The sequence below is a fragment of the Bos mutus genome, chromosome 21 (genome assembly GCF_027580195.1).
Source record: "Bos mutus isolate GX-2022 chromosome 21, NWIPB_WYAK_1.1, whole genome shotgun sequence".
NCBI classification, from domain to species: domain Eukaryota; kingdom Metazoa; phylum Chordata; class Mammalia; order Artiodactyla; family Bovidae; genus Bos; species Bos mutus.
Window position 1 is genome coordinate 21,641,180 of NC_091637.1, and position 23,631 is coordinate 21,664,810.

The window sequence follows — 23,631 nt, forward strand, 5'->3', positions numbered from 1 at the left end:
TAGCAATTTCTTAAGTATGGTACCCTTAATTTAAGAAAGTCAAGCAAACCAGTCCAAAAATGAACTAAGTAAAAAATGATAATCTAAGAAACCAGTGGAAGTTACTAAAATCTAAATACATGATGTATGCATATCACACATCAAAACTACAACTAAAATCCTAAGTGTTAGGAGGGTTCTGGGAAGACGGAAGAGGAGGAAGCACCAGGAATCTGTCTCACCAGCTAGGCAACAACTGTACTAGCTGAATCTATAAGGATGCAACTATTTCAGGACTCTGCTGAAGTCTGTTGAAGGTTTGCAACTTCAAAGGGAAAACTCAGAAGGTAAATGGCTGTTAATTTCAGTCAATTTCATCTCTCAGCACAGTAAAAGCCATCTATGCCCACATGTTCCTGTAACAGTTAGGACAGTTTGTGGGAGTAAGAGTATGCAAAAAGGACCGTCTCCTGCAAATACTGTGATCTGTGCTCTGATCACTGACTGTTCCTTCTGATCACAAAGGTCCAGACACAGGTAGGCAGCCATTCTTGCATCTTGTTGTTGCACTATTCAATTGCTGCAAGGCCCACCGCCTCCAGCTGAAGTGGCTTGCACAAGATTAAATGGGTTGGTGCCATTCCCCCAACCTTGCCCCTCACTTTCATCTTTTATTTTTCACCTTTTCTCATGGGAGCCAGATATTAAAGACTACGGCATTCTAAAACAACTGCATGTATGGGGAAAATTAGATGCGGCTGCATGTGCCCAGGGCAAGGCTCAGTAAACACCTGTGGGGACTCCTCAGGCTGATCCTTGACAAAAGCAGGCTACAATAACCAAAACAAAGCAAAACCATAAAAACAGCAAACTATGGGTGAGAAGGAGAATTAATTTTCCAGACTTACCATATTATTAGATTCAAACATACAGCATCCAATGAAAAAAATCACAAGGCATACAAAGAAATAGGATAGTATGGCCCATTCAAAAAAAAAAAAAAAAATCAGTAAAACTGTCCCTGAAAAAGACCTAATGGCAAATATGCCAAAGAATTTAAACAATGATCTTGAAAATACTCAAAGAACTAAAGGAGGATGTAGAGAAAGTCAAGAAAACAATGTGTGAAATGAACAATGGAAATGTCCACAAAGAGAGAAAACCTAGGAATTTCCTGGCAGTCTGGTGATTAGGACACTGAACTCTCATTGCCAAGGGCCCAAGTTCAATCCCTGGTCAGAGGACTCAGATCCCACAAGTTGCACAGCATGGACGAGAGAGAGAGAGAGAGAGAGAGAGAGAGAGAGAGAGAGAGAGAGAGAGAGAGAGAGAGAACCTCAAAACAAAACGAAAAAAGAAATTCTGCAGCTGAAAAATGCGCTAACCGAAATGAAAATTTCACTAGATAGTTTCAACAGTATATTTGACCAAGCAGAAGGAATCAGTGAACCTAAAGATAGCACAATGAAAACTGTCAAGACTTACGAACAGAAAGAAAAAAGATTTAAGGGATTTCCCTCATGGTTCAGTGATTAAGAATTTACCTTGCAATGCAAGGGCATGTGTTCTATCCCTGGTCTGGGAACTAAGATCCTGCATGCTGCAACTAAGCCCATGCACTCTGGAGCCTGTGCTCTGCAATGGAAGAAGCCACTGTAATGAGAAGCCCACGTGCCACAACTAGAGAGTAGCCTCGACTCGCCACAACTAGAAAAAGCCTCTGTACCACTACAAAGACCCACCAGAGCCAAAAAGTAAATAGATACTTTTAAATAAAGATTTAAGGTAAATGAACAGAACACCAGGGACATGTGGGACACCATTAAGTAGACTAACAAATTCATCCTGAGAATCCCAGGAGGAGGGGATGTGGGGATGGAGGCAGAGAGAATATCTGATAAGAGATAATGGTTGGGAACTTCTGAAATTTGATTAAAATGAATATAAACAATGAAGGTCGAAAAAACTCCAAGTGAGGTGAACTCTAAGAGACTCACACCAAGCCACATTATAATCAAATTTTTAAGAAAAAAGACACAGAGGACCTTAAAAGGAGCAGAGAGAAGCAAATCATCACATACAAGGATCCTCAATAAGATTATCAACAGATTTCTTATCAGAAGCCATTGAGGCCAGAAAACTGAGGGCTGAGAGTCAAATTGTTAAAAGAAAAAGAACTCTCAACTGAGAATCCTGTACCCAGCAAAACTGTCCTTCAAAAGTGACGGAGAAATCTAGGATATGTCCAGATAAACAAAAGCTGAGGGAGCTTGTGACCAACCTGCCCTGTAAGAAAAGCAGCCCAGCAAGGGGAAATGAGAGGACACCGGGCAGTAACCTGAAACCACATGGAGGAAAAAAGATCTCAATACACAGAAATACACAGGCAATTACAAAAGCAAGCATGACTGTTAACAAGGGCTGGTAGCTGTATCCTTTTTCTACATTATCTAAGAGACTGATACATTTAAGGAAAAAAAAACAATGTAAAAGCTAATATTACTGTAACTTTTGTTTATAACTCCCAATCTTATTGTCTACATAATTTAGGGGACTAACGCATCTGAAAGAATTTTAAGTTTATCTTTTGAGGTACACACTAGTATAAAGACGTAATTTTATGACATCAAAAACGGAAAGGGGTGGGAACAGAGCTGCAGAAGAGCAGAAATTTTTCTATGTTATTGAAGTTAAGCTGCTGTAAACTCAAATTATAGTCTTATAACTTTGACATTAAATGTAATCCCCATGGCAACCACAAAAATAGCTACAGAATTTACACACCAAAAAATTAAGAAGGAATTTAAACATTTCACTATAAAAACATCAACTAAACACAGAAGACAAGAATGCAGAAAAATGAGAGACAAAAGGCTATAAGGCATATAGGAAAAATGGTAAAAGTCAGTCTTCTCCTTTGTTGCTGTTTTTCAGTCACTTAGTCATGTCCAACACTTTGTGACCCCATGGACTGCAGCACACCAGGCGTCCCTGTCCTTCACCATCTCCCAGAGCTTGTTCAAACTCATGCCCATTGAGTAGGTGATGCCATTTAACCATCTTGTCCTCTGCTGTCCCCTTCTGCTCCTGCCTTCAATCTTTCCCAGCATCAGGGTCTTCTCTAATGAGTCAGCTCTTCACATTAGGTGGCCAAAGTATTGGAGCTTCAGCTTCACCATCAGTCCTTCCAGTGAATATTCAGGATTGATTTCCTTTAGGATTGTCTGGTTTGATCTCCTTGCAGTCCAAGGGGCTCTCATGAGTCTTCTCCAACACCACAGTTCAAAAGCATCAATCCTTCGGCACTCGGCCTTCTTTAAGGTCCAACTCTCACATCCACCATGACTACTGGAAAAACTATAGCTGTGACTATGTGGACCCGTGCTGGCAAATTAACATCTCTCCTTTTTAATATGCTAAGCTGGTCATAGCTTTTCATCCAAGGAGCAAGCGTCTTTTAATTTAAAGGCTGCAGTCACCATCTGCATTGATTTTGGAGCCCAAGAAAATAAAGTCTGTCACCATTTCCATTGTTTCCCCCATCTATTTGCCATGAAGTGATGGGTGCCATGAACTCATTTTCTGAATGTTGAGTTTTAAGCCAGCTTTTTCACTGTCCTCTTTTACCTTCATCAAGAGGCTCTTTAGTTCTTCACTTTCTGCCATAAGGGTGGTGTCATCTGCATCTCTGAGGTTATTGATATTTCTCCCTCTGATCCTGATTCCAGCTTGTGCTTCCTCCAGCCCAGCATTTTGCATGATGTACTTTGCATATAAGTTAAATAAGCAGGGTGACAATATATAGCCTTGATGTACTTCTTTCCCTATTTGAAACCAGTCCATTGTTCCATGTCTGGCTCTTAACTGTTGCCTCTTGACCTGCATACAGGTTTTGCCAGGAGGCAGGTAAGGTGATCTGGTATTCCTTCCTCTTGAAGAATTTTCCACAGTTTGTTGTGATCCACAAAGTCAAAGGCTTTAACGTGGTCAATGAAGCATATGTTTTTCTGGAATTCTCTTGCTTATTCTGTGATCCAGCGGATGTTGTCAATTTGATCTCAGTCTTCTCCTTATCAGCAATTAAATGATATAAATGGATTAAACTCTCCAATCAAAAAACAGAGATATGCAGAATGGATAAAAACACCTGATCCCATAGATCTCACTACAAGAGACTCACCTGAGATCCAAAGACAGAAACAGAAGGAAAGTGAAAGGACATAGAAAGATATTACACACGAACAGCAACCAGCAGACAGCCGGGATGCCACACTAAAGGCAGGCCAAACAGACACGGAAAAGTTAATACAGACAAGAAGAGACTCTGTATGTTACTAAAACCCTCAATATAACTATACAATATATAATTATCAAAATGTATGAAGCAAAACTTAAGAACTGAAGGGAGAGAAACAGTTCTACAATAACAGTCAGAGACTTAAATATCCCACTCAGAATAGTGAATAAATGACAGAAGATATTTAAATAAGGAAGTACAGCAGCTGAACAACAAAATTAACCAATTAGATTTAACAGACATATATGGAACTGTGTGTGTGTGTTCAGTCGTGTCAGACTCTTTGCAACCCCATGAACTGTAGCCCACCAGGCTTCTCTTGTCCATGGAACTTTTCAGGGAAGAATACTGGGATGGGTTGCCATTTTCCTCATCCAGGGGATCTTCACCACCCAGGAATCAAAACTACTTATCTTGTGTCTCCTGTAGTGGCAGGTAGATTCTTTACCACCAGTGCCACCTGGAAAGCTCATGGAACATTCTATCCAACAACAAATACACATTATCTAGTGTCTATGGGACATTTTCCATACTTCAGGCAACAAATAAAGTCTCCATATATTTTTAAAGATATCAAACAAAGCATCTTCTCTGACAACAACAGGACAGAGTTAGATAGAAATCAGTAACAAAATTGAAACTGAAAAATTTACAAAACTGAGAAAACTGAGTAACACTTTTAAACAACCAAGGAATCAAAGAAGAACTGAGAAGGGAAATGAGAAACCTTCAGAAACAAATGAGAACAAAAACACAACATACAAAGACTTAAGGGCCACTGCAAAAGTGGTGCAATGAAAGAAATCTGTATCTAGAAAAGATGACATTAAAAAACAAGAAAGATCTCAAAGCAACACCCTAACTGCAACTAAGACCTGATGCAGTCAAACAAGTAAATAAATGTTATTAAAAATTCAACATCCTTTCCTGAACAAACCCTCTTTTTTAACAGAATAGGAACAGAATGAAATTACGTTCATATAATAAATGCCATATATGTAAAACCCACAGAAAATGTCATATTCAATGGTGAAAGATTGAACACTTTTTCTTTTAAGATCAGGAACCAGACAAAGATGTCTGCTTTCACCAACTTTTATTCAACATATTACTGGAAGTTTCAGCCAGAGCAATTAATTAAACAAGAAACATAAAAGGCATCCAAGTTGGAAAGCAAAAAGTAAAATTATCTGTTTGAGTAGAATACACTCTTATATGCAGGAAATCCTAGTCTCCACAAAAAATGCTGTTAGAGCTAATAAATGAATTCAGCAAAGCCAGCAGATACCAAGCCAACACACCAAAATCAGCTGTATTCATATACACAATGAACAATTTGAAAAGGAAATTACAAAAACAATACCATTTATAACAACATCAAAAAGAATAAAATACTTAGGAATTAACCAAGAAGGTAAAAAACTTGTAAATTAAAACTACAAAACACTGCTGAAAATAATTAAAGACAACATAAATAAATGTAAACACATCCCATGTTCATGAATTGGAAGACTTCATATTGTTAAAATGTTAATGTTATTCAAAATAATTCAATGCAATCCCTATCAAAACCCCAATGACTTTTTGTAGAAACAGAAAAACCTGTCCTAAAATTCATATAGAATCTCAAGTGACCTGAACAGTCAAAACAATTTTGACAAAGATCAACAGAACCGGACTCAGCATTTCCTGATTTGAAAACTTACCTCAAAGATATGGTAATCAAAACGGTGCAGTATTAGCATAAAGACAGACATACAGACTCAATAGAAGGTCTGGAAATGAAAAACCCTTGCAGACATGGTCAAATGACGTTTAACAAGATGCCAAGACTACTGAATCAGAGAAGGCGATGGCACCCCACTCCAGTACTCTTGCTTGGAAAATCTCATAGACGGAGGAGCCTGGTGGGCTGCAGTCCATGGGGTTGCGAAGAGTTGGACGTGACTGAGCAACTTCCCTTTCACTTTTCACTTTCATGCATTGGAGAAGGAAATGGCAACCCACTCCAGTGTTCTTGCCTGGAGAATCCCAGGGATGGGGGAGCCTGGTGGGCTGCCGTCTGTGGGGTCGCACAGAGTCGGACACGACTGAAGTGACTTAGCAGCAGCAAGACTACTGAATAGGGGAAAGAACAGTCTTCAGTAAATGGCGCTTGGAGAATTGGACATCCACTTGCAAAAGAATGAAGTTGGACTCTCACCCAATGCCATGTTACTCAAAGTGGATCAATGAACAAAATATAAGACCCGAAACAATGAAACTTAGTAGAAAACACAGGACAAAATTTTCACAACACTGGGTCTGGCAATGATTTCTTGAATATGACTTCACAGGCACAAGTAACAAAAGAAAATAGACAAATGAGATTTCATGAAAATGTAAAAACTTTGTACATCAAAACACACTATTCTAGTAATAAAATAAAAAGTCAACTCACAGAATGGGAGAAAATATTTGCAAATCAATATCCAATAAGGAATTAACATCTAGAATACAGAGAGATACTCCTAAAACTCAGTGAGAAACCAAACCACTCAATTTAAAAGTGGGAAAGGGCATGAACAGATACTTCTACAAAGAAGATACAGACATGACCAATAAGCACATGAAAATATGCTAAACATCACTAATCACAAGAGAATGCAAACCAAAATTACTATGAGACACCACCTTACACCCATTAGGATGGCTACTATCAAAAAAAAGAAGAGAAAAGTGTTGGTGAGGGTGTGGAGAAATTGTAACCCTTAGGCTACTAGGAGATGATGAAAAACAGTAGAGCCTCTGTGAAAAATAGTATGGCAAATTAAAAAAATTACTGTGTGATCCAGCAATTACACCTCTTGGTATATACCCCGAAAGAGTTGAAAGCAAGATCTCAAGGAAATACCTGTACACCTATGTTCATTCACAGCAGCATTAATCACAATAGGTAAAACGTGCAAGCAACCCAAGTACCCATCTGATGGATGAATGGATATGCAAAATGTGCTGCATGTGTACAATGGAGTATATTATTCAGCCTGAAAAAGGAAGGAATCTGCTATACGCCACAACATGGATAGACCTTGTTAGGATAGGACATTACCCTAACTGAAATAAGCAAGTCACAAAAAAGACAAACACGTGTATGATTCCACATATCTGAAGTTGGTCAAAACCATAAAGACAAAGTATAATGGTGGCTGCCAACAACTAGGGGAAGGAAGCATGGGGAATTACTGCTCAATAGGTAGAGTTCCAGTTTTACAAGATGAAGAGTTAGGCCGATAAATAGTGGCGACTTTTGCACAACTATGTGAATGTGTCTAGTATCACTGATTTGTACACCCAAAAATACTTTAGATGGTAAATTTTATTTTTGCCACAATAAAAAAAATCCTAGATGTTATCAACATTGAATGTGCAAACAGAATTTAACATAAAAAATCTTTTCTTTTGGCCATGCTGCACACCATGTGGGATCTTAGTTCTCTGACCAGTGACTGAACCTGCAGCCCCTGCAGTGGGAGTGGAGAGTCTTAGCCACTGGACCACCAGGGAAGGCTCAGAAGTCCACCTTTTAAAAAAGACATGACCCAGGTGAGTTTGGGGGAAAACAGATTTAAGTGTATGTATGGCTGAGTAGTCCCTCTGCTGCCCACCTGAAACTATCACAGCATTGTTAAGTCACTTCAGTTGTGTCTGACTCTGTGTGATCCTATGATTGTAGCCTGCCAGGCTCTTCTGCTCATGGGATTCTCCAAGCAAGAATACTGGAGAGGGTTGCCATGCTCTCCTCCAGGTGATCTTCCCAACCAGAGATCGAACCCTGTCTTCTGCACTGACAGGTGGGTTCTTTCACAAAATAAAAAGTTGAATTAAAAAAACACATGAACACAGCAATGCTCTCACGACTGCATGCTATATATACACACACCATCATAATCATATACTACCAGCATTTAGTAAGTGCAGTTACAGGCATTATTTAGGTATTCAATACACGTATCTTATTCAAGCGTCACAAAAATCCTATAAATGTGTATTATTACTACTCCTGTGTCATGAAAACTTAACCTTTAAGGTTAGATCAAGTCAGTAGCACCGCCAGGATTTGTTCTCAAGGAACCTGCATCCAGAATCTGCACTTAATTTGTGTATGTTTATTATGAAATGGGCAAACTGAGTATGTTTTTCTTCAAACTATAACCTCCCCACTTAGAGAACATACATGTTTATATTTATACCACCACATAGTGGGTCGGTAACAATCTGCAACAGCCAAGAATGATCCTGCTCCATCTAACAGAGCCAAACAGACAACAGAACACGTGAGAAGCTTTTCAGAGATGAAAACCAAGTCACTCTTAAATAAAGGTAGGATTTTTCGAGGCAGAGAACATTCATTTAAGCACCAGAACAGCATTCCTGCCATGATTTCATCTGAGTCAGCAATTTTAATTACACAACATACAGAAACACACCAGACAGTATAAAAGAAAAGAACTCTGGGGCACAGTTCTGGAGACCTTTTTGGGCTGATACCACAGCTTGTATGCTACATGTATTCTTTTAACTACACAAAGTATTTTTTAATATAAACAAAACTTTTGCATCTCCACATAGTCATGGATTCAGCTTGACAAGTGTCATGTCGTTCCACCCCATCACTATGTGGAAATGCAAATGTCCAAGAGGAACCAAGGATCACGAAGGATAAAAATAGAGCACTTCACAACCAAGTATCAAAATCGACTAGAAAGCTGTGGTCTCTAAGACATGAGGACAGATGAACAATGGAAGAGAAAAGCCTCCAGAAACAGACGTGCACATATAATACAGATGCTTGACTTACGAGAAAGGCGACAGCAGTACAGTGAAGAGAGATTTTTTTTCCCAACGTGGTGCTGGGTCAACTGTCCATCTATGCAGAACAAAACGAACCTTGACCTTCCACCTTACATTGTGTACAGTATGAAATCTAAGACGAGTTGCAAATGTTAAGACTGAAAGGTAAAACAGTAAGTTTTCTTAAATGAAATGCAGAATATCTTCATGACTTTGGAATAGGAAAACACTTCTCAAACAGGACACAACAAAGCATTAGCCATAACTGAAAAGTTGATAAACTGCACTCCATAAAATTTAAATTGTTATTAAAAAATACCAATTAAGAGTATAAACACAAGCCACAGGTTTGGAGAAAAGATTTTTTATTATATATATCAGACAAAGAACTCATAGTGTAGAATATATAAAAGAGTAAACAGAAAATAGCTATAGCTAAACAGGAAAAAGGCAGGTAATTCTAAAGAAATATTAGTGTGTAAGACTTGAAGAGGCACTTCAGGAAAGAGGATATGCCAAGGTCAACAAACATTATGAAAAGATGCTCAAGTTCATAAGTCATCAGGGAAAGGAAACTTAAAACCACAATAGAGATGCCACTACATACTCACCAAAATAGTCAAAGGGAAAAAAAAAAATACCAAATCTTGGTGAGGACGCAGAACTAACCCAAACCATCTGACAGTGAGTGTCACAAGTGTAAACTGGTGCAACTGCTGTGAGAAACTGGCAGCACGCATTAGTGCTGAAATCACAGATACTCCACCAGCCAACACTCCCAGGATACACCCAATACAAGTAAGTTCACCAAAACACACGTTCAGAGTAGCACTATTCAGAATAGCCCTAAATGTCTGTTAACAGTAGAATAAGCTGGAATATATTCACACAACAGAATACAGTACAGCAATGGGAACAAATGATCCACAACCACTGGCTGTGAATAGGTGAATCTCACAGCTGAAGAGCACACATTTATGGTTCTATGTATGTAAGTTCAGAAACAGGCAGAACATATGCATTTAAAAGTTAGCACAGTGGTTTACCCTTCACTAGTTAAGAGGCTGTAGGGCTGCCGGGGGCTTCTGGTCTACTATCTCTATATACAAGTGGATATACAAGATCTGTTCAGTGCGTGAAAACTCACTAAATTTGCATATTTATCCTAGTAAAAGTATCATACTTTTAGGTATATATCATACATACTTTTCTGTATATAGTGTCATACTCAGACTAAAATTTAAAATTTTAACTGTTAAAGCCATATATTAAAGGTTTCAGGAAAAAAAAAATTATTTTATGGGACGTAAGACTTCCCAAGAGTAATTTCAACTGTCTCCTGTTAGCTGGGATTGAATATATTAAAATTTATTTCAGAACAGCTTTTAAGATAATTTAGGGATGATACTCTCAGAATAAAAAAGGAAACCATCTCAGTCAGAAATTCAATATATCCGGCTACAATTATATACTTCTTTGGTCCTAAATTGAAAGCTGGCAGTTCATCTAGATCTACATTGCTGGTTACCTGCCTATGTTCAGCTGGAGACAGTGTGAGCTCTTCACTTATGATGTGGACTTTTCTGTATGTGTATTACATTATAACAAAATAATATTAATCAGCGTTTCAGTCCCACCCCTTACTTGCTGTGAACTACTTTAACTTATCTATTCCTCTTCTGAGCTTCCAACTACTTTAACTAGTCTCTGAGAGGTCTCATCTCAGTGAGTTAACATGAAACTTTTCCCTCCAGACACTGCGCCTCAGGCCCATCCCATAGTTAAGAAGTCCCTTAAAGTCGTCTTAACAGTTTTCACACTTGACAGACACGTAACAATAACTCAGTTCATTTATGTTTCAATCACATGTCCATTTACAGCCCATTTCCTTCCTTCCTCAGAATTTTAAAGGACTAGGCGAGGAGTAGGGAAGGGCCCCTGAGGAGGCAGGCACCCTCTCTGAGGAGCTGCCTGGATGAGGGGTCCAGCTCTGGCCTAACCTCCCAGCCCCACCCCAACCCCACCCACAACATCAAAGGTCTTGCCGCAATACCAGCCAGAAAACTCCAGCCTCCCGCAACGTCTCCGGAACCAGAGGAAGTTTCCCTGTGCGTCAGCTGGTGGGCATTCAGACAGCTCCAGCCGCCCTCCCGCCCTCCCTGCCCCACATCATCCTCTCAAGTTCTCTCTCACCTCTACTCAGTCAAGGACAAACAGCAAGTCTACTGCCTTACAAGGGGTTCAACAACCTTGTGTTCCTTCTTAGAAGCAATTTCCATCTACACAAATGCTCCTCTCTGGAGACACTCCCTCACTCCGCTTGACAGCGGAAGCAGCGCCCGTCTTGCTGTGCTCCAGCAAGAGGGGAGAGAGTTACCCTGCATGCTGCCTGCCCCAGTCTTCCTAGACAGCTCAGGGAAAGGCTGAGGTGAGGTCTGTGGTAGAGCGACAGCTCTGTGGCCTCTTTGGAAGCCCCCAGTGAGGTATCTGGCTCCCACTCTTGGGGACTGTCACTGTACCACAGGTCATCTAACCATCTTCGACCTCAGCTTTGGACCCCAATGTCAATCCTGAATCAACAACAAACCTAACTCAATATCCAATTACACTGAAGTAACTTTTTCTTCTTCAAGGCTTATTTCAAATGCTGCATCATCCAGACAGTGTTTCTTCACTCCCTAACCAACACAGTCTCTCTCTCCCTCCTTGGACCTTGTTCACAGCACTTTTCCAGTAACACCTTACGAGCTGACTTGCAAAGTTCTGATACGACTCTCACTGCATACTATATGCAATGAAATTCTGTCACAGATAACACAAGCCTTCTAAGTGATAAATCAAACACTTGTTCAAATGAAAAAAACAAATAGCATATAACTACTGCAAACTTAAGTGTACCTATATGAAGCAAGTTGCACAATTAAATGTACCTGTGCAAAATCCAAATATCAATGCTGAAACACTGTGCCAAGAAATACTCTTTTTTAACAAGTTGTTCTTATTATAAAATGTTTGTTACAGAAGAATTAGTGGGGAAAAGCACACAGGAAAAAAAAAAATTAGCCATTACACCTTCACTGTTACATTTACACCTTGCCATTCCAGTCTTTCTATGCATATATACATCCCTGAGACCACACTGTTTTGTACTTTGCTTTTTCACTTCAGGTACTGTGACTATCTACATCATTAAGTAATCCACTACAAACGTATTAATAACTGCAGGACATTCCACTGTACGGCTACTTTAGCTTTTGTTGTCACCAAACTGCTCCTAGTTATAACACTGTTCTAACCAATCTTGTTCTTGGGTTTCTATAATGCTGATTATCTACTTAGGTAACAAGATTACCTGTTTTACCAAATATTTTCAAGGTCCATTTAAAAAATTAAAAACATGTTCGCTTTCATCTAAAATAAGTCAAAGAATAGTCCAACAACATTCCCATAATATGTTGCAACTCCCACAAAAAGATTATAAAACACTGTTGGGACATCCAAGCCTCCTTGAGAAGAACTGTCTTCAGGAGACACTGCCCTCTCCCTTCACTGTTCTGTGGAACACCCTAAATATCAGGAAAACCAAATGCTTGTTGACTTGCACGCATTTTAAAAGCAATTAAAATATCCAAGAGCTGCATCATCCAGTATAGTAGCCGCTAGTCACATGTGACTACAGAGCCCTTGAAATGTAGCTAATTCAAACGGAGCTATACTGTAAATGTAAAATATACATTGGCTTCTGACGTCTTAACACTAACAAAAGACTCTCTCATTAACAGCTTTTATATGGATTATACATTGACACACACTATTTTGACTATGTTGGGTTACATCAAGTATTAATCACTTTTTAAAATGTTTCCAATGTAGCTATAAGAAAATCTACTGTAACATGTAACTCATAATTGTATATATAAATAGTCTTGTCACCTCTGACCTACTTTTTTCACGTAATCAAAGGATGTCTTCACCCCACTGGGGACCCAATCCACAAGGCAAACTATGAAAGGGGTGAAGTGCTACCTGAGATTCAAGGTCATTCATAGACTTCACAAGGAAGCGGCCTAGGAACAGCAATGCTCACGTGTCTAGCACACCCAAGTTTTCAAATCCAAGTCACCTGGCAAATGATCATGAATTCCTCGATTTACGGGTGTAGTGCAGACTCTACTGAAATCCAGAGAATTATCCAATATGGCATTTATCCTTCGAAAGATATTGGCATTTCTACACGTGGAGAGTGCAGGTGCTTCCTGGTTGTCCCAGCAATCTTTTATCCTTCCCGCTTCTTCTTCCTAGACACAGAAAAAAGGTGTTTAGGTTTTCTATTCTCCCTGTTGAGAGAAACTTCACACCTCCTTTTCCTCTATAGCCCAAAACAAGTTAGACAAAGTAACAAAGACTTGAGTTTCTTGCCTGTATACTAACATACTTAACTCTCAGCAGGAACCCTGAGAGATCAGTAAGAGGGAAAAACACTGACATGTAAGATATAAGAACCGTCTAACATAATGGGACTTGCATAGAAGCAGAACGGCAGCAACATGAGCATTAAGAACCAGACACACCTGGTTCAAATTGTGAGTTTACCTATACAGTAGATAATGTGGCAATAAAAGAATGAAGTACTGATACATACTACAATATGAGTAAACCTCAGAAACATGAGGTGAAAAGAAGCCAGTCACACAAGACCACATACTGTGTGAGCCCAATTATATGAAATGTGCAGAACAGGTAATCTAAAGTGGATTAGCTGCCTTCAACTAGGGAGGTGAGGAGGTGGTTAGCCAGTTGTGTCTAAAGGGTACAAGGTTTCTTTTTTCAAATGATGAAAATAATCCAAAAATAGATCATGGTGAGGGTTGCAAAATTCCATAAATATACTAAAGGTCAATGAATTGTACTTTGAAAAGTGAACCTTACAATTATGTAAATTATATATTAATACAGTTGTTTCAAAAGTTTGATTCTGCCATTTATTGGCAGTTACTAACCTCTGTGCTATAGTCCCCACTTGTGAAATGGGGAAGAGCACCTACCAAACCTTTTGATGGGATGTATACAGTACTTAGCATGGTGCTGGCATATGGTAGCTGCTATTTTTACATTTTAAGATATACCTATAGGAAAAGACTTGGGCAGGATCAAGAGTGGTACAAAAACCACCCAAAGGGTTGTTTAAATAACTGATACAATCTATGTGGTCATTAAAAGTGCACACAACTCATGTAACACATCACTGAATGAAAAACAGACTCCCAGGTACATCAAAGTGAACTGAACCCCCACACAAGTGATTTTTGGGTGTTCTCTATCTCAGTCAATAAGACCACCATCCTCCAGGTGCCTGAGACAGAAATCTAGGTACCATTCTTCTCTGTTCGATCTCCCTCACTCACCACATCCAACATGTAAGCAAAGAAATACTGGCTGACAGACTCAATCTTCTAAAGGGAGTCAGACTCATCGCTTCTATCATTCCCAATTACCTTGGGGAATATACAAAAACAAACAACAACAAAAGTCCAAGCACTGAAACTAGTAGGGTGTCCCTGGTGGCTCAGTGGTAAAGATCTGCCTGCTATGCAGAAGATGCAGGTTCTATTCTGGGTCGGGAAGATCCTCTGGAGCAGGAAATGGCTACTCACTCCAGTATTCTTGCAGGACAGACGAGCCCGGCAGGCCACTGTCCACGGGGCTGCAAGGTATTGGACACAACTTAGCGACTAACAAACAACAACAAAAGAAACTAGAACCTGAGACCCTGTAGCTGAACACATCAAAACAAAATTTTTAAAGCCTGGTGTTATTCTGTGTAACTTATTAAAATCCAGATGTAAGCATGAGAATGACCAGAAATATTTAAGACTTTATAAACTCTGCAGCATGGCCTTAAAGGGACAAACCTGAATTCCACATCATTTTCAAGCTCTTGAAAGACTGGTCCGTATTCTTTGCAAACTGTGAAGATACCCAGAACACAGTTGTTTCCCAAGCCCTCCAGGGAGGTGCCACTGAGAATGGTTAAATCCACTGACACAGGCCGTTTTCACAACTGCAGATTTCTAAGGTTAATATTCAACTTCACAAAGGCTAAGATACAAGGATTTATAACCAGTCTGCATACCTTAAGGCTACATGCTTCATTCATTCACTGTCTAACATACATTAACCAACTGCCTGCTATCCACAGTAGCATTCTAAGGATAAGCAGATTAGACCAGCAACATCCACTGGGGAACAGACGTATCACTCTCCCGACATGTACAACAGGGATAAAAGTAACAATACTATCTCAGAGGGCTTTTTGTGAATTAATACACATAAAGTGGTTCACATAGTACATGGCACCTAACTATGTGCCAAACAAATAAACGCTGGCTCTCAGTAGTGTTATTATTAAACCAAGGGGTTAGAAGCCGCCACAAGGATCCTTGAAGAAAAGAATCTACCTGCTCATTAAAAGGAGAAAAATGAACTAAAAACCTACGTCAACTATTCCTTTGAAGACCCCAGGCCCTTCCATGCCTAATTTCTGTAATAATTTGATTTCAAAAGCTTAATTAGGAACCTCCTTGGTGGTCCAGTGATTAAGAATTTGCACTTCCACTGCAGGGAGTAAGGGTTTGATCCCTGGTAAGGGAACTGAGATCCTGCATGCCACCCGCATGGTGTAAATAAAAATTTTAAAACTTAATTAAAAAAGACTAAAGACATGATTAAAAAAAAAAAAAAAAGATCAAACTGCCCAAAAGCTGAACCTACCACAGAATACAGTGATCCTTTTAAAATTCTCCAGTTATATAATTCTTAGTTTCTCATTTTTAAAACAGAAACCTTTTATCCATCCCTACCCTTAACAGGTAGCATATTGAAAAGCAGAGACATTACTTTGCCAACAAAGGTCCATCTAATCAAGGCTATGGTTTTCCCAGTGGTCATGTATAGATGTGAGAGTTGGACTGTGAAGAAAGCTGAGCGCCGAAGAATTGATGCTTTTGAACTGTGGTGTTGGAGAAGACTCTTGAGAGTCCCTTGGACTGCAAGGAGATCCAACCAGTCCATTCTGAAGGAGATCAGCCCTGGGATTTCTTTGGAAGGACTGATGCTAAAGCTGAAACTCCAGTACTTTGGTCACCTCATGCGAAGAGTTGACTCATTGGAAAAGACTCTGATGCTGGGAGGGATTAGGGGCAGGAGGAGAAGGGGATGACAGAGGATGAGATGGCTGGATGGCATCACTTGATGGACGTGAGTCTCAGTGAACTCCGGGAGTTGGTGATGGACAGGGAGGCCTGGTGTGCTGCGATTCATGGGGTCACAAAGAGTTGGACATAACTGAGAGACTGAACTAAACTGACCCTTAACAGGCCCATTACTCTGCATATTCTATCTTAACTCTGATCAATTTATAGGTCTGAGTTCATATCCATGTTTTACCACAACCAAAATTGGGTATTTTCCCTTGATTTTCTACTACTGCCTCATAGATTTCACTGTTATTTGTGGCATTTTTGCCATGAAGTAAGATCACTTGTAGCTTTTTTTGAACTTTGTCTTTCACTATAGACAGGAAAGCAAGCTTTAAAGACACATTACAGACTCAAAAGAGAACACAAACCTTAATACTACTGAGAATCATGGATCAATAGGAAGGATTACTTGGTAGGGCTAGAAAAGAAAAACAGTAATTCTCTATATTCACACCTAAAGCAACCAGAGAAAGGAAAACAAAACCCAAAGTCAGTAGAAGTAAAGAAAACATTTAAGATCAGAGTAGAAATAAATGAAATAGACAAAGAAAATAAATAGCAAGTGTCAATGAAACTAAAAGCTGGTTCTTTGAGAAGATAAACATTGATAAATCTTTAGCCAGACTTGTCAAAATAAAAAGGGAGGATTCAAACCAGTAAAATTAGAAATGAAAAAGGGGAAGTTACAGCTAACACCACAGATATACAAGGAATCAAATAGACTACTACAAGCAACTATATACCAATAAAATTGATAACCTGGAAGAACTGGACAAATTCTTAGAAAGGTATAACCTCCGAAGACTGAACCAGGAAGAAATAAAATATGAACAGATCAATCACAAGTAGTGAAACTGAAACAATTATTAAAAAACTTTCAACAAACAAAAGTTGAGGACCACATGGCTTCACAGGCAAATTCTATCATTTAGAGAAAAGCTAACACGTGCCTTTCTGAAACTCTTCCAAAAAACTGCAGAGGAAGGAACACTCCCAGGCTCATTCACTAACACCCTAATACCAAAACAGACAAAGGTATCACAAAAAAGAAAAAATTACAAACCAGTACCACTGATGAACATAGGTGCAAAAAGCCTTGACAAAATACTAGCAAAATGAATTCAACAACACATTAAAAGGATCATACAGCATGATCAACTGGAATTTATCCCTGAGATACAAATATTTTTCAATATCTGCAAATCACTGTGAAGTATATCAACAAATTGAATAAAAACTATGTGATCATTTCAACAGATGTAGAAAAATCTATTGACAAAATTCAACACGCATTTATGAGAAAAACTTTCCAGAAAGTGGGCTTAGAGGGAACCTACCTCAATTTAATAAAGGCCATATATGACCAACTCACAGCAAACATCATTCTCAATGGTGAAAAACTGAAAGCATTTCCTCCAAGATCAGGAACAAGACAAAGATGTCCACTCTTGCCACTATTATTCAACAAAGTTTTATAAGTCCTAGCCATGGCAGTCTGGAGAAGGCAATGGCACCCCACTCCAGTACTCTTGCCTGGAAAATCCCATGGACGGAGGAGCCAGTAGGCTGCAGTCCACGGGGTCGCTAATAGTTGGACACGACTGAGAGATTTCCCTTTCACTTTTCACTTTCATGCGTTGAAGAAGGAAATGGCAACCCACTCCAGTGTTCTTGCCTGGAGAATCCCAGGGACGGGGGAGCCTGGTGGGCTGCCGTCTATGGGGTCGCACAGAGTCGGACACGACTGAAGTGACTTAGCAGCAGCAGCAGCAGCAGCCATGGCAGTCACAGACGAAAAAGAAATAAAAACACTCCAAACTGGAAAAGAAGTAAAAATGTCCCTGTTTGCAGATGATAGAAAATCCTAAAGATGATACCAGAACACTACTAGAGCTCATCAATAAATCTGGTAAAACTGCAGGATAGAGAATTAATGCACAGAAATCTACTGCATTCTCATACACTAACAGAAGATAAGAGACATCAAGGAAACAATCCTATTTACCACTGCATCAAAAAGAGTAAAATACCAAAGAACAGACCTGCCTAAGGAGACAAAAGACCTATACCCTGAAAACGAAAACATATGGATGGAAGAAATCATAGATGACACAAACAGATGGGGAGATATATCACATTCTTGGATTGGAAGAATATTGTCAAAATAACTATACTACCTAAAGCAATCTATAGACTCAATGCAACCCCCATCAAACTACCAATGGCATTTTTCACAGAATGAGAACAAAAAAATTTTAAATATGTATAGAAACACAAAAGATCCCAAAGAGCCAAAGCAATCTTAAGAAAAATGGAGCTGGAAGAATTAGGCTCCCTGGCTACAAAGCTACAGTAATCAAGACAGTATGATATTGGCACAAGAACAGAAATATAGTTAAATGGAGCAGAATATAGACAAAAGCCCAGAGATAAACCCACACACCTATGGTCATCTAATCTATGACAAAGGAGACAAGAATACACAATGGAGAAGAGACAGTCATTTCAATAATAAGTGGTGCTGGGAAAACTGGACAGCTACATGTAAAAGAATGAAATTTAAAAACACTTAACACCATACACAAATATAAACTCAAAATGGATTAAAGACCTAATATAAGGCCAGAAACCATAAAACTCTTACAGGAAAACATATGCAGAACACTGACATAAATTGCAGCAAGATTCTCTTTGACCCATTTCCTAGAGAAATGGAAATAAAAACAAAAATAAACAAATGGGATCAACTTAAAAGCTTTTGCAGAGCAAAGGAAACTATAAACAAGATGAAAAGACAACAACTAAGAATGGGAGAAAATATTTGCAAACAAAGAAAAACAAAGCATTAATTTCCAAAATATACAAACAGCTCATACAGCTCAATATCAAAACAACCCAATCAAAAAATGGGGGAAGTATCTAAATGGACATTTCTTCAAGAAGACATACAGGTGGTTAAAAAGCACACTAAAAGATGCTCAGCATCAATAATTATTAGAGACATACAAATCAAAACAATATACAATGAGGTATCACCCCACACCAGTTAGGACGGCCATCAATCAAAAGATCTACAAATAATAAATGCTAGAGAGTGAGTGTGTGAAGAAAAGACAACCCTTCTACACTGTTGGAGGGAATAAAACTGCTACAACCACTATGAAGAATAGAAGAATATGGAGATTCCTTAAAAAAACTAAAAATAGAGCTACCATATGATTCAGCAATCCCTATCTAGACATATATCCAGAGAAAATCTTAATTCAAAAAGACACATGCACCCCTATGTTCACTGCAGCACTATTCACAATAGCCAGGATATGGAAGCAACCTAAATGTCCATCAACAGAAGAACGGATAAAGAACATGTGGTACATATATACAACGGGGTATGAACTCAGCCATAAAAAGAATGAAATACTGCCATCTGCAGCAACATGGATGGACCCAGAGATTGTCATACTGAGACAATAAGATAGAGGAAGACGTATATCATATGATACTGCTTATATGTGAAATGTTGAAAAAAAAAGGGGGGGGTACAAATGTTGTTAAACAGAGACTGGATTACCAGGAAGTGATTGTGGAAGGGATAAACTGGGAGACTGGGATTGTCATATACACACTACTATATATAGATAGATAACTAATAAGGGCACAGGAACTCAATACTCTGTAATGACCAATATGGGAAAGAATCTAAAAGACACACAACATTGCAAATCAACTATACTCCAAGAAAAATTTTTTTAAAACAGTACTTCTGTTTATCAGTACTATTTTATCAATAGATAAAACTGTTGATAGTTATATTTACTTATATTGGGGAAAAAAATGGTTCACTAGCAATTTCTACTAATAGAAGCTATTTTACGGCAGGTCCACAGTTTTCTCCTCTTCAACAGAAAAGGGCTGACACCCCCATCATGAAACAGTGGCTTTCTCTAGCAATAATCCTCAACTGGAAGGGGGGATGGCAAAGAGCCTACCATCTGAAAAAAGCATTTCCCTTTTCCACAGAGGAAGAGTCCTCCCCCGAACCGTGAATCACTGTTTTGAAAAGCAGAAAGAAAGCCCCTGGAACACAAACACGAAGTTTACCGCTTCAGTATCTTCTCTAGCTTCCACTGGCTCAGGTGTAAAAGTGGAGTGCTACCTATTTGCAGATTTGGTGATAAGAAGAAATATATAAAGTACCTGAAAACGCTCAATAACTTATTAGGGACAAATGTCCCCCAACTCCATCACTGTTATTCAGAAGTATTCTTTCAATTTATCCTACTAAAGTTCACCAAGAAGCCTATAGCACATAATTGGAGGTTGCTACTCATAATACTGTAAAATCTGAACCCTCACCATGCAGCTATGCTTGCCTGTTCAAGAATAAGACCCCAAAATGTTATACCTGTTTGTATGCTATTACAAACCTAGACTTGGCTATTTGGAAACCTCCAGCCTTGCTTTCACATACCATATAACCCACAATCAACATGGCGATGAAATGGCCATTATTTTAGGTCAAAATCCTGGTTTGGGAATATTTAACTGTCATAAATGAATGCCAATTTTACCATCCCTGGTTTATTTTTATTGTCTTTAATCAACAACAAACAATATCTACACTGCAGACCACTTCAAGACTATTACTGTTAATCATCTGTTATGGAGTCTTCAAAAGCTAGGTGAAAGATTACAGAAGACTGACTGAATGGCACAAAGCTTATCTCCTGATGGGAGTGTTAGTGTGGGGTTCCATGGACAGGGATCCACCAAGGCCCCTGGCAAAATTGTTCATCCTAAAAATTTTGCTAAGAATAAAAGTTTCTAATTAATCACTTATTTTTTAGTTAAAAGCCCTGGTCTTTAAGTCTCTTTAACAAATGGGGTTGAGAAAACTGGACAGCCTCATGAAAAAAATTAAACTAGATATCATCCTTTAACACCACACACAAAAATAAGCTCAAAATGGATTAAAGACCTAAATGTGAGATCAGACACTATAAAACTTCTACTATAGGAAAACACAGGCAGAACACTCTCTGACATAAATCAAAACAGTATCTTTTTTTATTGTCTCCCAGAATAATGGAAACAAAAATAAGCAAATGGGACCTACTAAAATCTTTTGCACAGTAAAGGAAACAACAAGCAAAACAAAAAACAACCCAGAGATTGGGATAAAATATTTGCAAATGATGTGACTGACAAGAGATTAGTCTCCAAAATTTACAAACAGCTCAAGATGCTTAACACCATCAAAGCAAACAACCCAATCAAAACGGGGGCAGAAGACCTAAACAGACATTTCTCCAAAGACGACGTACAGATGGCCAAGAGGCACATGAAAAGATGCTCAACATCATTCATTATTAGAGAAAAGCAGATCAAAACTACAATGAGATAGCAGCTCACACCAGTCAGAATGGCTGTCATCAAAAAATCCATAAACAATAAATGTTGGAGAGGGTGTGAAGAGAAGGGAACCCGCCTACACAGTTGGTGAGAATGTAAACTAATACAGTCACTGTGGAACAGTATAGTTTTTTAAGGTTCCTTCAAAAGCTAAAAATAGAGCAACCACATGACCCTGTAATCCCATTCTTGCACATATATCCGGAGAAAAACACGATCCAAAAGGATACATGCTCCCAATGTTCGTTGCAGTACCGTTTACAACAGCCAAGATATGGAAGCAACCTAAATGTCCATTATCAGAGGAATGGATAAAGATGATGTGGTACAGGGATGTCCCTGGTGGTCCAGTGGTTAAAAATCTGCCTTCCAATGAAGGGGATACCAGTTCAATCCCTGGTCCAGGAAGATTCCACACGCCTCAGAGCAACCAGGCCTATGCTCCACCACTGCTGAGCCCGAGTGCCTAGAGCCTATGCTCTTAACAAGAGAGAAGCCGCCACAGAGAAGTCCATGCCCTGAAACAAAGAGTAGCCCCATGTGCCACAACTAGAGAAAGCCACCATGCAGCAGTGAAGACCCATCACACCCAAAAAGTAAAATGATTTAAGATGTGGTATATATATACAATGAAATATCACTCAACCATTAAAAAGAATGAAATAATGCTATCTGCAGCAACATGGATGGATGTAGAGATTGTCACACTGAGTGAAGCACCTGACAGGGAGAAATATCATATGACATCGCTTATATGTGGAATCCAAAAGGAAATGATACAAATGAACTTACTTACAAAACAGGAGGAGACTCAAGACTCAGAGAATGAACTTACATGGTTGTTAAGTGTTTGGGATTGACATGTACACACTGCTATATTTAAAATGGATAACCAACAAGGACCTACGGTATAGCACAGGGAACTCTGTTCAGTGTTATGTCTCAGCCTAGATGGGAGGGGAATTTGGGGGAGAATGGATACAAGTATACGTATGGCCAAGTCCCTTTGCTGTTGACCCGAAACTATCACAACAATGTTAATTGGCTATACCCCAATACCAAATAAAAAAAAGAAAAAAAAGCACTGGTCTTCAACATTTTTTTAACTTATTATACAGCAGTAGAAAGTAATATACTTAGATAGCCCCAAAACACTGGTTCTGAGAGGTAGTCTGGCAATCTGATTTTAGTTTTTAGTAAGTAATGATAAAGCTGAATAAAACCTGTTCAGCACTTATACTCAGTATTTGAAGGATGTCGTCTGCAACAATTTGAACAACACTTACATGACCATCCACTCAGAAAAGTGTCACTCAGACCAAGACCAAGAAACGCCAGTTTCCTCTGAGGAACTGATATCTCCTTTACATTCATTCTTTATGGGAAAATGTAAATCTAGCAAAGTTCCCATGTTTGCTTTTGTCACTGGTCACTCGAAGCCAGTTTTGGCTGAATTTCAATATGACTAGACAGTTGTTAAGAAATGCTTCTCTAACTTTCTCTTTGGTTCTTGTCCATTCTTAACTGAACTTTCACCTCAAGTTTTCTGTGCAAGAATGTAAGGAATAAAAATATTAGCTTGATCCATATGAAAATGTCAGTATCTCCCCTTTTCTGACCAACAAAATAACAGCTTAGCATAGCTCAATATTTCACAAATACTAAAAAACTTGCTACATCAGATGTTGAAATTACTGAGATAAATAAAACATAATCTGGGCCCTGGGGAAAACTAGGTAAGAGGGAGAAAAGAATAAAAGTCATCTAGATAAGTGGAAATGAAGACAAGTTTGTACAAAACACTGCAGAAGAGAGAATATTAAGGTATCTGAATTGTTTGACAACTCAGAT

At 38.9% G+C, this 23,631-nt stretch overlaps 1 protein-coding gene across 7 annotated transcripts in view; it reads right to left on the minus strand.

Annotated features, from left to right (window-relative positions):
- CPEB1 (cytoplasmic polyadenylation element binding protein 1) overlaps positions 1 to 23,631 on the minus strand; it is a 107,908-nt gene that overhangs the window by 63,462 nt on the left and 20,815 nt on the right. For all 7 annotated transcript variants that reach the window (XM_070358353.1, XM_070358351.1, XM_070358354.1 and 4 more), the window contains exon 2: positions 13,233 to 13,407. Coding sequence is in view for 4 of the 7 variants with exons in the window: in XM_070358354.1 (XP_070214455.1) it covers positions 13,233 to 13,407 (175 nt within the window). In the remaining 3 variants the exon portion in view is untranslated. The remainder of the gene's footprint in view (positions 1 to 13,232; positions 13,408 to 23,631) is intronic.